Raw genomic sequence first — 12,258 nt, forward strand, 5'->3', positions numbered from 1 at the left:
ATTTTAATTTATTTTTATGAATCATAGTTTTTGATTTATCGTGCAAAATGTCGATAAAATACGACCGAGTACGGAACCCTCGTTGCGCGAGCCTGACTCGCACTTGGCCGGGGTTTTTTAATGTCTCCAGCACGTCGCAATTACAGCGGTCGCCGTCGACAAGAAGATGAATTCAAACGGGCCACTGTTTCATTTCTCATGCCTGAGATAGTATGAAACAGTCGTGAAATTGTAGAAAATATGAATGAAAAATGATCTCTGATTTTTCTTCTTTTAAAACTGTATTTTACATAAAAGCTTCATTTTTAGGGTTCCGTACACAAAAGGAAAAAAGTAACACTTATAGGATCACTTTTTTGTCTGTCTGTCCATCTGTCCGTCGTGTCTGTCAAGAAAACCTATAGGGTACTTCCCGTTGGCCTAGAATCACGAAATTTGGTAGGTAGGCAGGTAAGTCTTTTAGCACAAGTAAAGGAATAAATCCGAAAACCGTGAATTTGTGATGGCATCACGGAAAAAAATGTGTTCATTCAAATGTTTTCATCAAAATTTAAATGTGTTCATGAACTAAATTATATTAGTTTTATCAATTTTCAAAGTTAGATACCTAACTGTACCTACCAAGTGGGGTATCATATTCAAGGTTTTACGTGTACACTCTAAAACATATTTTTATTTATTTTTATGCATAATGAAAACATTATTTTTTATTTTTCGTGCAAAATTTTGTTTACAAATACTTTTTTGTTTTCTATAATAACATTTTTAACGTATAATAATAACAGTAATTTCCTCAAAACAAAGCCCTTTACAAAAATTAATTACGCAATTCAAATACAAAATTAAGATCGTCTGCAAATAATTAATCTTAAAAAATCCTCATCAGCGAATAATAGCATTTTAATCCAAAAGTAAATTCATTAGGGTATCTTCACATTGATTAAATTCCGCCGCGCGATTCGCTAGAGACTTAGTCGCGAGAGCAAATGGTAAATACGAGTGTGCATTAGCATCGTATTCCTTTACTAGTCAAACCTTTCTCACTTATTTGATAAAATGACATAGTGCCTTGTTGTACTTGTAGTGTCTACTCCAGAGAATAAAATCCTGTAGCATCACTATAGCAGGCACACAATATTACTAGTTTATAACATTTACATGAAGGTGTGATAGCCTAGTGGTTAGGACGTCCACCTCCTAATCGGAGGTTGGGGGTACAATCCCTCTAACTTTATCAATCAATCATGTTATCAGTCATGAGGATGTGATAGCCTAGTGGGTAGAATGTCCGCTTCCTAATCGGAGGTCAGGGGTTCGATCCCGGGCACGCACCTCTATCTTTTCGGATTTATGTGCATTTTAAGTAATTAAATTTCACTTGCTTTAACGGTGAAGGAAAACATTGTGAGGAAATCTGCATGGCTGAAAGTTCTCCATAATTTGTTCCATAATTTGTGAATCTGCACTTGGCCTAAACACTTCTCACTCTGAGAGAAGACTCGTGCTCTGTAGTAAGATGGCGATGATGATGATGATGATGATGATGATGATGATGATGATGATGAAATTAATACAGCAAAGACAAAGATGGTCGCTACTCGCTAGTAACAAAATAAGAACAAGTCTACGAACATGCAAAATAATATCACGAACCGTGCGTCAAAACCGCCTCGTGTGAATACTCTTAAAAGGTTTTTCATTAAGAGCGTTTTCATATTTATTCCCACTGAGTTTGCGTAGCCTCAAATTAATTTCTTTAAGACAAAAACATCGGGTGAGTGATCACAAAAACATTGAGGCGGAGAAAAGGCCTCGTCAAAACCTCGTCTCCGTTTTATAGAGCAGGATTAATCCTTGTCTGTGGCAATAATATTATTCCTTTTTTGAAAAAATACGCCATGTAAAAATGTCTTCGCAATATTGTTTTGCGACCCCATTACTAAGTACTAGTAATTTTCCTTTACTTGTCTGTTGAGTTTAAAATAACTACTGTATATTACAGAAAAATCCTTCGAAAGGAGGAAAAATCCAGAAAGCGGATTTATTTATAACTAGCTTATGCTTGCGACTTAGTCCGCGTGGACTGCACAAAATTTTAAACCCCTATTTCATCCCCTTAGGGGTTGAGTTTTCAAAAATCCTTTCTTAGCGGGTGCCTACGTCATAATAGCTATCTGCATGCCAAATTTCAGCCCGATCCGTCCAGTAATTTGAGCTGTGCGTTGATAGATCAGTCAGTCAGTCAGTCACCTTTTCTTTTTATATATTTAATACTAAGGTATTAGAATTTTTTCTATAGCAAATGTTCGAAAAAACAAAGTGTGCGTTTAGTCTTACGCGTAGGTATTTCCGTGGCAGTGTCACGTTTTTCATTAGAAGCCTATACCAATTGATTGTAACACTGTTAATAAAAATACTTGCGTGCCAAGTATAATATTAGCTCTGCGCTTTTCGGTGCGAGGTTGCCATTCCAGCACGTCTGTCTGTCTGTCTGTCTGTCAAGAAACGTAGAGGGTACTTCCCCTTGACCTATACTCTGATTTTTAATTCGGTGGAATTCTGTGTTACCAGTGATAAAACAATTCCCACAAAGAAGAACGTACATAAATCAATTGCCGCATGTATGTAAGATCATCACTTGAGAACAAATTTGAGTGGAATTTTCAAAAATCTTTTATTAGCGGAATAATACCTATCTGCATGCCCAGCTCGATCAGTCCAGTATTTGAGCAGTGCGTTGATAGATCAGTCAGTCAGTTAGCTTATCGTTTTATATATTATAAAATATAGAGTGAAGTTGAAAAGAAAAATTTGGAAAAAATTCAAGCAGATAAATTAGCCATTTTCATTCTTTCTTATTCCATTTTGCAAGTCCAACAATAAATGAAAAAAGGTACCTATTCTTTTACATTTTCGAAGGCTGCGAAAAAACATCTAGATGTCTTGAAAGCAATCCGGCTTAGGTCCCATTCGTTTTGTTCAACGTAAGAAAAAACCAGCGTCCAATTCTGAACAAGTCCTGACCTCTCGGGCCATGAGATTAGCGATCAAATATACAAGCGAACTTACATTTGATCGCTAATTAAATGCAGTATTAATTATTATTATAACAAGCAACAAACACTTTCACTTATGCAGCAAAGTACATGAATTTTGATATTCCTTGCATGGATAAAAATAGGAGAAGGGTCCGTGAATAAGTTATGTGTATTACACACCCATGCTTTACTTTTAAACAAGATATTATTTACTCTTTATTTGTGAATAGCGGCGAAGTATGAAATAAAAAATATTCTTGGTTTTATTATAATATGTAAATTGAAAAAATAACATGCTAATTTTGCAAAAAAAAAAAAAATGTTTGAAAAGATCGTGCGCTACTTACCAAATGCAGAAAAGCAATCACATAAATTATCATATCATATTACACTCACGCGACACCGTAAAAAAATGTTAAAACTCTGTGAAACTATCCTCCGAGTAAGTTTAGGAAATCAAACACATAACCCTCATTTGGGCTTCACCACAGTCGGGTAAAAATAGGCTACAAAAACTATTTCAAAGGATTTTCTGCATTTGCAAAAGTTATTAGAGTACGTGATGCACTATACAGAATTTTTTGCTTGTGTTACAATATTGCAAACAAAAGTTGGTCTCTCCAAGTTTTCTGAATACCAGTATGAGCAGGACTGAGGCGGTAACAGCACATAGGCTTCGATTCGGACATATTCCGCTAACAGTTTAACAGCGTTGATGGACGAAGTTCCATCATCCAACTTTTCAGTGTATTTTAATGGCTGAATATGTCCAAAACGAAGCTGAAAGATTATTTTAACAATGGAATATTCAAATACAGGAATATTGAACAGCATTATTGCCTTCTCAACTTCCAAAAATGCTATGAAGCTGTACAAATTAGTACAATTAGGGCTATGATGTGGAGAGTCGGATATTTTTTTATAATTTAGAATTTAGATGCATTAGGGGTAACATGCTCACTGTGATCAAACCCCTCTTAATAAATTTGGTTAAAAAATGGGTCTTTGTTTAAAAGATAATAAATCGCTCATTTCGTGGCTCCAATATCAGAATTGTCTCTATAAGGACGTATATTTTGAATGGAAAATTAGAAAGATAATTTAGAGCAAAAAAGTAGGTACTTGCTCGAAATTCTTTATACCAGCATTTCTATTAACGCTTCGAGGAATATTAGTGGTTATTCGAACGATGGTTATTACGATTTCGATAGCATTCACTTTGAGAGGGTGAAATTTAATTATTTTTTTGTATCTGGGAAGGAAAAAAGCGGTCGCAATTTTGCCGAGTGTATTACAAAATTAGCTCTTTTCAAAATGAATTAGGTTTTTTCTTGTTTATGACTCGCTACCTTTTAAGTTAAGGATAAAATTAATTTTGTCATTTTTATAAATTGAAATTTGTCAGAATTAAAATGACTTTGATAATTTTTTGGCTTGTATTAATTTTTCCCTTTTTGGCTTTTCAAATAATTAATATTGCGTTGAATAAGTCCTTTCCTAAGAATTTGATTACTTGGAGATTCAGCTTATTGCTCTTTTTTCGTAATTTATTGAAAACTAGCTGATGCCCGCGACTTCGTCCGCGTGGAATTAGGTTTTTTAAAAATCCCGTGGGAACTCTTTAATTTTCCACAATAAAAAGTAGCCTATGTCACTCTCCAGGTGACCCATACCCGCACAAAACATTAAGTCAATCTGTTGCACCATTGCGATGTGATTGAAGGACAAACCAACAAACCAATAAACCAACAAATAAACACACTTTCGCATTTATAATAAGGGTGCTGATTGGCTCTGCCAATCCGCACTTGGCCAGCGTGATAGTCTGATAGACTATGGCCAAAACCCTCTTCTCACTCTGAGAGGAGACCCGTGCTCTGTACTGAGCCGGCGATGAGTTTATCATGATGACTGAAAATTGATCATGTGCATATACACGATGAACATGAATTTGTGGTGTCCGCGTGGACTACACTAATTTCACCCCCTTAGAGGTTGAATTTTCAAAAATCCCTTCTTAGCGGATGCCTACGTCATAATAACTATTTGCATGCCAAATTTCAGCCCGATCCATCCAGTAGATTGAGCTGTGCGTTGATAGATCAGTCATCCAGTCAGTCAGTCACCTTTTCCTTTTATATATTTAGATTGGCTCTGCCAATCCGCACTTGGCCAGCGTGATAGTCTGATAAACTATGGCCAAAACCCTTCTCACTCTGAGAGAAGACCCATTCTCCAGCAGGTTGATCATGATGATGATAGAAAAGAAAGAAAGAAAGAAAAGACGTTTATTTAGCAAACTGTGCCACACATCACATCTTATAGCTAAGATCTGGTTATTCTGGCGCCTCCTCCATGAGGATAAGCCCAACGCGCTTCAAGCAAAAGAAGCGCCAGAACAAACTGTCTTGTGTGGCACAACCTCGACCTATCCCATCCTCGTCGCCAATTTGTTATAAATTAAACCACACCACTTATTAAATATTCCTCTAACTTTATTTCTTTATTATACTATACTTAAAATATGGCCAAAATGTGAAAACGTTTCAAATTTATTTTTTAAGTCACAGACAAAAATTTTATAGACAGAATTTACAACCACAGATAACAAAAAACATTTTAGTTCGTACACAGATATATAACACCGAAATAAGGTCCCAGCTCAGCATTATGCTGTATGCCTTGTTGCATAAGAACATACCGCGCTGATTTTCAGCTGGTACCCTGAACCGGGTGACGCCACGATATATGATGTGAATAAAGTTTTGTTTCTCCCCAGGAGATCGAGCACTGCTACTACCACGGCACGGTGAAGGACTACCCGGGCGCGTCCGCCGCCTTTCACACCTGCAACGGCGTGTCGGGCGTCATCCACATCGGCAACGAGACCTTCGTCATACACCCCTTCTACGGCGGCGATCTATCGGTCAGTCACACTGTCTCTTATAAGTAGCATATTGCTAATGCGCGTGGCCGCCATTTTAGTCACCTTTCTACCACCGTACCGCAAGACACCGGGCGAGTTTCCACCCCTATGTCGTCGACATTCCATCTTCGCGTACGAAACGCTTTCCGTCATCATTCCTTATACGCATGGCTAGGGTCTGGAATACTCTTCCTAGATCAGTGTTTCCTACCAATTATAATCCGGGTATCTTTAAAACAAGAGTGAATAGGCACCTTCTAGGCAAACGCGTCCCATCTTAGGCCACATCATCACTTCCCATCAGGTGTGATCGTGGTCAAGCGTGCGCCTGTAGTGAATTTAAAAAAAATAGTGACGTCAGCACTAGACTGAAGTTTCGAGCTGATGGTATATTTTTAACCGACTTCAAAAAAGGAGGAGGTTCTCAATTTGTCCGAAAGATGTCGTCATTTCGATGTTAATGAGACATGGTTCCAGTGCAATAGCAATTTGCGGGACTTATACCTTACTGCCCTGCGACTGCATAGCGACGGATAAAATCACTGATATTCTAATGTTTTGCAAGCTTATTTCGTGATTTAACGACATATTGGTACTGATTCTGAGTACACCTAAATTTTAGAGTATTCGCATCCTCTTCTTACTAATGTAGTATGAAAAGGACAGTGATTTAATGACATATTGGTACTGATTCTGAGCATACCTAAATTTTAGAGTATTTACATTCTTACTAATGTAATATGAAAAGGACAGACATAGTTTGACAGTTTTAAATTTAGTTTAGAGCTGTCAAACTTCGTGACTTTAGCTTCCAGTCGTGAGCCTATTGTTTAAATTTGTAGCGTGCATTAAAATTTAGAATTAATGCTTTAACGGTGAAGGAAAACATCGTGAGGAAATCTGAATGCTTGAGAGTTCTCCATAATGTTCTCGAAGGTGTATTAAGTCTGCCAATCCGCACATGGCCAGCATGGCAGACTATGGCCATAACCCTTCTTGCTCTGAGAGGAGACCCGTGATCTGTATTGAGCCTGCGATCATGATGATGATGATGAATCACACATTTCGTTTGTTTATTTTACTCGTTATGCACGAAATATTAATTTACTTACGATTTCAATCTGAACTAGAGCCATGAGGGCGACACTATTTTCATGTTAAGCTGGTATCATTATTCTTAAGTTTGACATTTCTAGTTGTCATTTTAGTCTCTCGGATTAAAAAATTTACTCTAGAAAATTTTAAAAATTTCAGCTATAATTTTATCACCATGACATAAACAAGATGTCGACGCCAGTAATAAACGTCAATACGGTAACTAATTAATTGCGTAGAACAGGAATTGACATTAATTGAAATCTAAATTAATATGTCTAATTCAACTCAGCCCCACGCGCGCACACTGCGGTATCGCGTAATTAAACTACTAGGTACTAATTAATTACTATTTCCAATAATGTTATGAGAAAATTGCTTTACAAACGTTTGAATATTTGCCTTTACTTGTAAGTTAAGCCATACCCTATCTTTTCTATAATCTATAATATAAAAATGAATGACTAAATCTGATGACTAAATGGCTCATCGCAAATCTCGAGAACAGCTGAACCGATTTCGCTAATTCTTTTTTCATAATATTCCTTGAAGTACAAGGATGGTTCTACCGGAGGGAATTTTTTTTTTAATCCTGAAAAAGAATCGACTGTTAGGCGGTACGAAGTTCGCCGGGGCAGCTAGTATAATATAGGTATTGATTTATCGTGCACAATGACGAAAAAATACGACTGTAGTACGGAACCCTCGGTGCGAGAGTCAGACTCGCACTTAGGCGGTTTTTCCTCATAATAATAGTTAGGCGGCTATTGTTGTAGCTATTTAATGCGTAGAAAGCAAATATGGTTTTATTTTTTATAGTACTTAGTATGGACACACAGACATATAAATTTAAATGTATATCGCTGCTTGGACATAATCCATACAAAACGCGAAAGTGTGTCGGTCTTTTTTCTGTCTGTCTGTCTGACCTTTTTACGGCCCATCTGTAAGAAATTTTAACGAAATTTAGTACAGAGATACCTTGCGTCGCGGGGTGACTACGTAAAACGTTGAAGTAGCGACAGCAGCAGCAATGCGACAGTGCATTTGCTGTCTCTCTTCTTCTTCTTCTTATTTTGCTTTGTGGCTATTGCTGTCTCTCTCTAGCCGGACGTTTGACAGCAATGATCGCGAGATTTACGCCTGTCGCAAGTCTGTCGCGAGATACGTAATCACCCCGCCGCCGCCGCCGGTATGGAGACAGAACAGTACCCGTAGTACAAGATTTTACGTCTCACCAAACCAAACCAAATTCGAGAGTCGAAATACTTCCGCGTTACAGTAAACTGGATCTTAAACGCCTTGTTTTAAAGCTCAACTTTGTCTACACTTCTACAGCGAGCGCTCCAAGCGGAAACATTGCGAAATTAAAATCAGTGGCATTGAATATTTGACTTCAATTCAAGGCTGTTTAGGTCCATTTTACTGTAACGCGGAAGTATTTCGACTCTCGAATTTGGTTTCGTTTGGTGAGACGTAAAATCTTGTACTACGGGTACTGGTTACTTTTTCTCTCGAAACGTCAAAGAGTTGCTACAAAGTTATTAAAAAAACCTAAATACACGCGGACGAAGTTGCAGGCATCGCCTAGTAGAGTTATATTTTGAAATAGCAATTAACTGAAATATTCCGACCAATAGAGGGGAATATAATTACAAAGTGGTTATTAGACGTAGAGGCATTTTATTACAGTACACGGCTCTAACAATTATGATGATGATTAATTACATCAGATAGGTACCATAATTATAAGCTTTATTAATGTTACTTTATCTAAATATATAAAAGGAAAAGGTGAATGACTGACTGTCTGACTGACTGATCTATTAACGCACAGCTCAATCTATTTTTTATTTATTTAATTTTTTATCTACCAAAATTGTAGTATTAAAGTAATAATAAATTAAGTTACATTGGAAATGCTATCCGTCAATCTACTTGACGGATCGGGCTGAAATTTTGCATGCAGATAGCTATTATAACGTAGGCATCCTCGAAGGAAGGATTTTTGAAAATTCAACCTCTAAGAGGGTGAAATAGGGGTTTGAAATTTGTGTAGTCCACGCGGACAAAGTCGGGAGCACACAAATTTCAAACCAGTTACAGTGATTTTTCAAAAATCCTTTATTAGCGGATGCCTATGTCATAATATCTATCTGCGTGCCAAATTTCAGCCCAATCCGCCCAGTAGCTTGAGCTGTGCGTTGACAGATCAGTTAGTCAGTCACCTTTTCCTTTTATATATTTAGACTTGCGACCCGCCCCAGCTTCGCACGGCAAGTACCTTGAGAGGATACCTAATTCGTAAGGATTAATACTATGTCAGTAAAAACACCTTCCAAAGTAAAGCTCTGTTTTAGATTAATCGAAAAATTATAAAAATGGTTACTGGTCAACCTTAAAAGATATAAATAAATAAAAATACTTAAGTATACTCTAGTATACCTACTCTTCATTAATTGAAACAGACAAAACAATACGTGTCTATTTATCTACAATTCATTTTTGTTTTCGAAGTAAAAGTTACTTTTTTTATATTCAGTTTTTTTTTCTAAATGAGAATTTGTTTAAAAGGATTTCCTCGTAGTCTCGTCTCGTCCTATTATGCTCTTAAATAAATAAATCCGGGCTTCAAGGAAATTAAAGTATAAACAGAATTCAAGACGCCTAATTAAATATTTTATTCCCACTTTGGAAGAAACGCTCTAATTTTGTGCGATACGTAATACTTGAACGAAATCTCAGGTTCTGAAAACAATTCATGATGTTTGTAATTTGCTTTGTTGTGTAATTTGACCTCTTTCTTACCTAAGGACCACCACGAAAGCGTTCCCTGTTGATTAAAAATAAAGTTTTGCAAATCGGTTCAGACACCTCTAAAAAATCGGTGTACATACATGAAAAAACCGGCCAAGTGCGAGTCAGACTCGCGCAATGAGGGTTCCGTACTACAGTCGTATTTTTTCGACATTTTGCAGGATAATTCAAAAACTATGATACATAAAAATAAATAAAAATCTGTTTTAGAATGCACAGGTGAAAACCGTTCTATGATACCCCACTTGATATAGTAATCTTACTTAGAAAATTGAAAATACTAATTATTAGTTCATGACCACAATTTAATTTTTTTTGTGTGATCTAACCCTAAATTCACGGTTTTCAGATTTTTCCCCAAATGTCAGCAATAAGATCTACCTACCTGCCAAATTTCATGATTCTAGGTCAACGGGAAGTACCCTGTAGGTTTCTTGACAGACAGACAGACAACAAAGTGATCCTATAAGGGTTCCGTTTTTCCTTTTGAGGTACGGAACCCTAAAACGAGCTGAATTTAGAACCAGGCCTTTTTGGAAGTCTGTTAAAAATAGAGTGGTAACAACGGGATAAAAGTAGCCTTGGTAAGTATTTGACGACCTCGTCGTTTGATGTGGTCTTATTAGCGGGAGTCCCCGGGTTCGATTCCCGGCTAGGGGGAATTTGGAGTTTTATAATTTTTAAATTTTCTCTGGTCTGATTTTCAAAAACTTCGTCAGACGCATAGGCTTAAGAAACGTTAGATTTAGATAGACGGGTTAAACACCCATGAGAGCAGTGGCGTGCAGCTTATAGAGGCATAAACGCACTGCTTACCCTCATTGTAATAAATCAATGCTTATTTTTCATTATAACCTGCCGTAAAATAAGTTCATACCTAAATGCATACCCTGGCTTGAACTCCTGTGCACGCCACTGAATGAGAGTAAGAGAGCAAGAAATATTCACTATACTGCTCCCACACCCTATCTCTATAAAGTGTCTATAAAAGAGCGAGTAGCTGTATAAAGGTGTGCTAACAGTACATGTAAAGCACCCATCCCTTTGATCAAAAGACCCGGACCCATTGTCCGGCAGCTGGTTATTAATTTGCATAACAATAACGAACGCTCGGAACTGAGGTACCTACTTTATACTTAAGGGTTTGGATTGTTTTGTCAAGTTTATAATAACGAGGGAATAATGCAAAGATGTAAATACTTTGTAGGTAGGTGTGGTACGCGACAGGTCGAGATGGCAATCGTGGAGGGAAGGCCCCGCACAGCCCTCGCGTTGTGGGCGAGCGCGGGTGACGTGCGGGTGTGCGGGGAATGGCATCCCCCGCCTCATACCCCAATTTTGAATCTAATTTTTTTAACACTTTATTATACACTTTAATATATATTTAGAGCCTCAATAGCTCAACCGGTATAGGAGTGGACTGAAAACCGAAAGGTCGACGGTTCAAACCCCGCCCGTTGCACTATTGTCGTACCTACTCCTAGCACAAGCTTGACGCTTAATTGGAGAGGAAAGGGGAATATTAGTCATTTAAAAAATGGCTAATATTCTTTTTATATTAAAAAAAAAAAAAAAAACTAGGATAAAAATAATAACTGAAAAAACTAATTCAATCGATCAAATAACAAAAAAACCGGCCAAGTGCGAATCAGACTCGCGCACTGAGGGTTCCGTAGTACAATTGTATTTTATCGACATTTTGCACGATAAATCAAAAACTACTCACTAGATCTCGTTCAAACTAATTTTCGGTGGAAGTTTGCATGGTAATGTACATCATATATTTTTTTAGTTTTATCATTCTCTTATTTTAGAAGTTACAGGGGGGAGGGGGAGGGACACACATTTTACCACTTTGGAAGTGTCTCTCGCGCAAACTATTCAGTTTAGAAAAAAATGATATTAGAAACCTCAATATCATTTTCGAAGACCTATCCATAAATAACCCACACGTATGGGTTTGATGAAAAAAAATTTTGAATTTCAGTTCGAAGTATGGGGGAATCCCAAGATTTATTATTTTTTTTTCTATTTTTGTGTGAAAATCTTAATGCGATTCACAGAATACATCTACTTACCAAGTTTCAACAGTATAGCTCTTATAGTTTCGGAATAAAGTGGCTGTGAGATACATACAGACAGACATGACGAATCTATACGTTTTTTGCCATTCGGCTACGGAACCCTACAAATTGCATGGCGGCCATTTTCCCGTTCGCACACGGGACCCTTTTTTTCTTCTTCTGTAGCCGTCCGCTGTCCGTCCGTCTGTCTGTCAGTGGTCTGGCACCATTCGGGTACGGAAGCCTGAAAACGAACTTAACAGAATAGAATATAACACGGCTAACACAAAATAGCGTCAACACGAAACTATAAGCATTT

General features: G+C 37.3%; 1 protein-coding gene across 16 annotated transcripts in view; it reads left to right on the top strand.

Moving 5' to 3' along the window:
• The window catches only part of mmd (disintegrin and metalloproteinase domain-containing protein mind-meld), a 642,845-nt gene that overhangs the window by 517,637 nt on the left and 112,950 nt on the right, over window positions 1-12,258 (top strand). For all 16 annotated transcript variants that reach the window (XM_069509480.1, XM_069509491.1, XM_069509485.1 and 13 more), the window contains one exon: window positions 5,818-5,964. In XM_069509480.1, coding sequence (XP_069365581.1) covers window positions 5,818-5,964 — 147 coding nt within the window. The remainder of the gene's footprint in view (window positions 1-5,817; window positions 5,965-12,258) is intronic.

Source organism: Maniola hyperantus, chromosome 3 (genome assembly GCF_902806685.2).
Source record: "Maniola hyperantus chromosome 3, iAphHyp1.2, whole genome shotgun sequence".
NCBI lineage: Eukaryota > Metazoa > Arthropoda > Insecta > Lepidoptera > Nymphalidae > Maniola > Maniola hyperantus.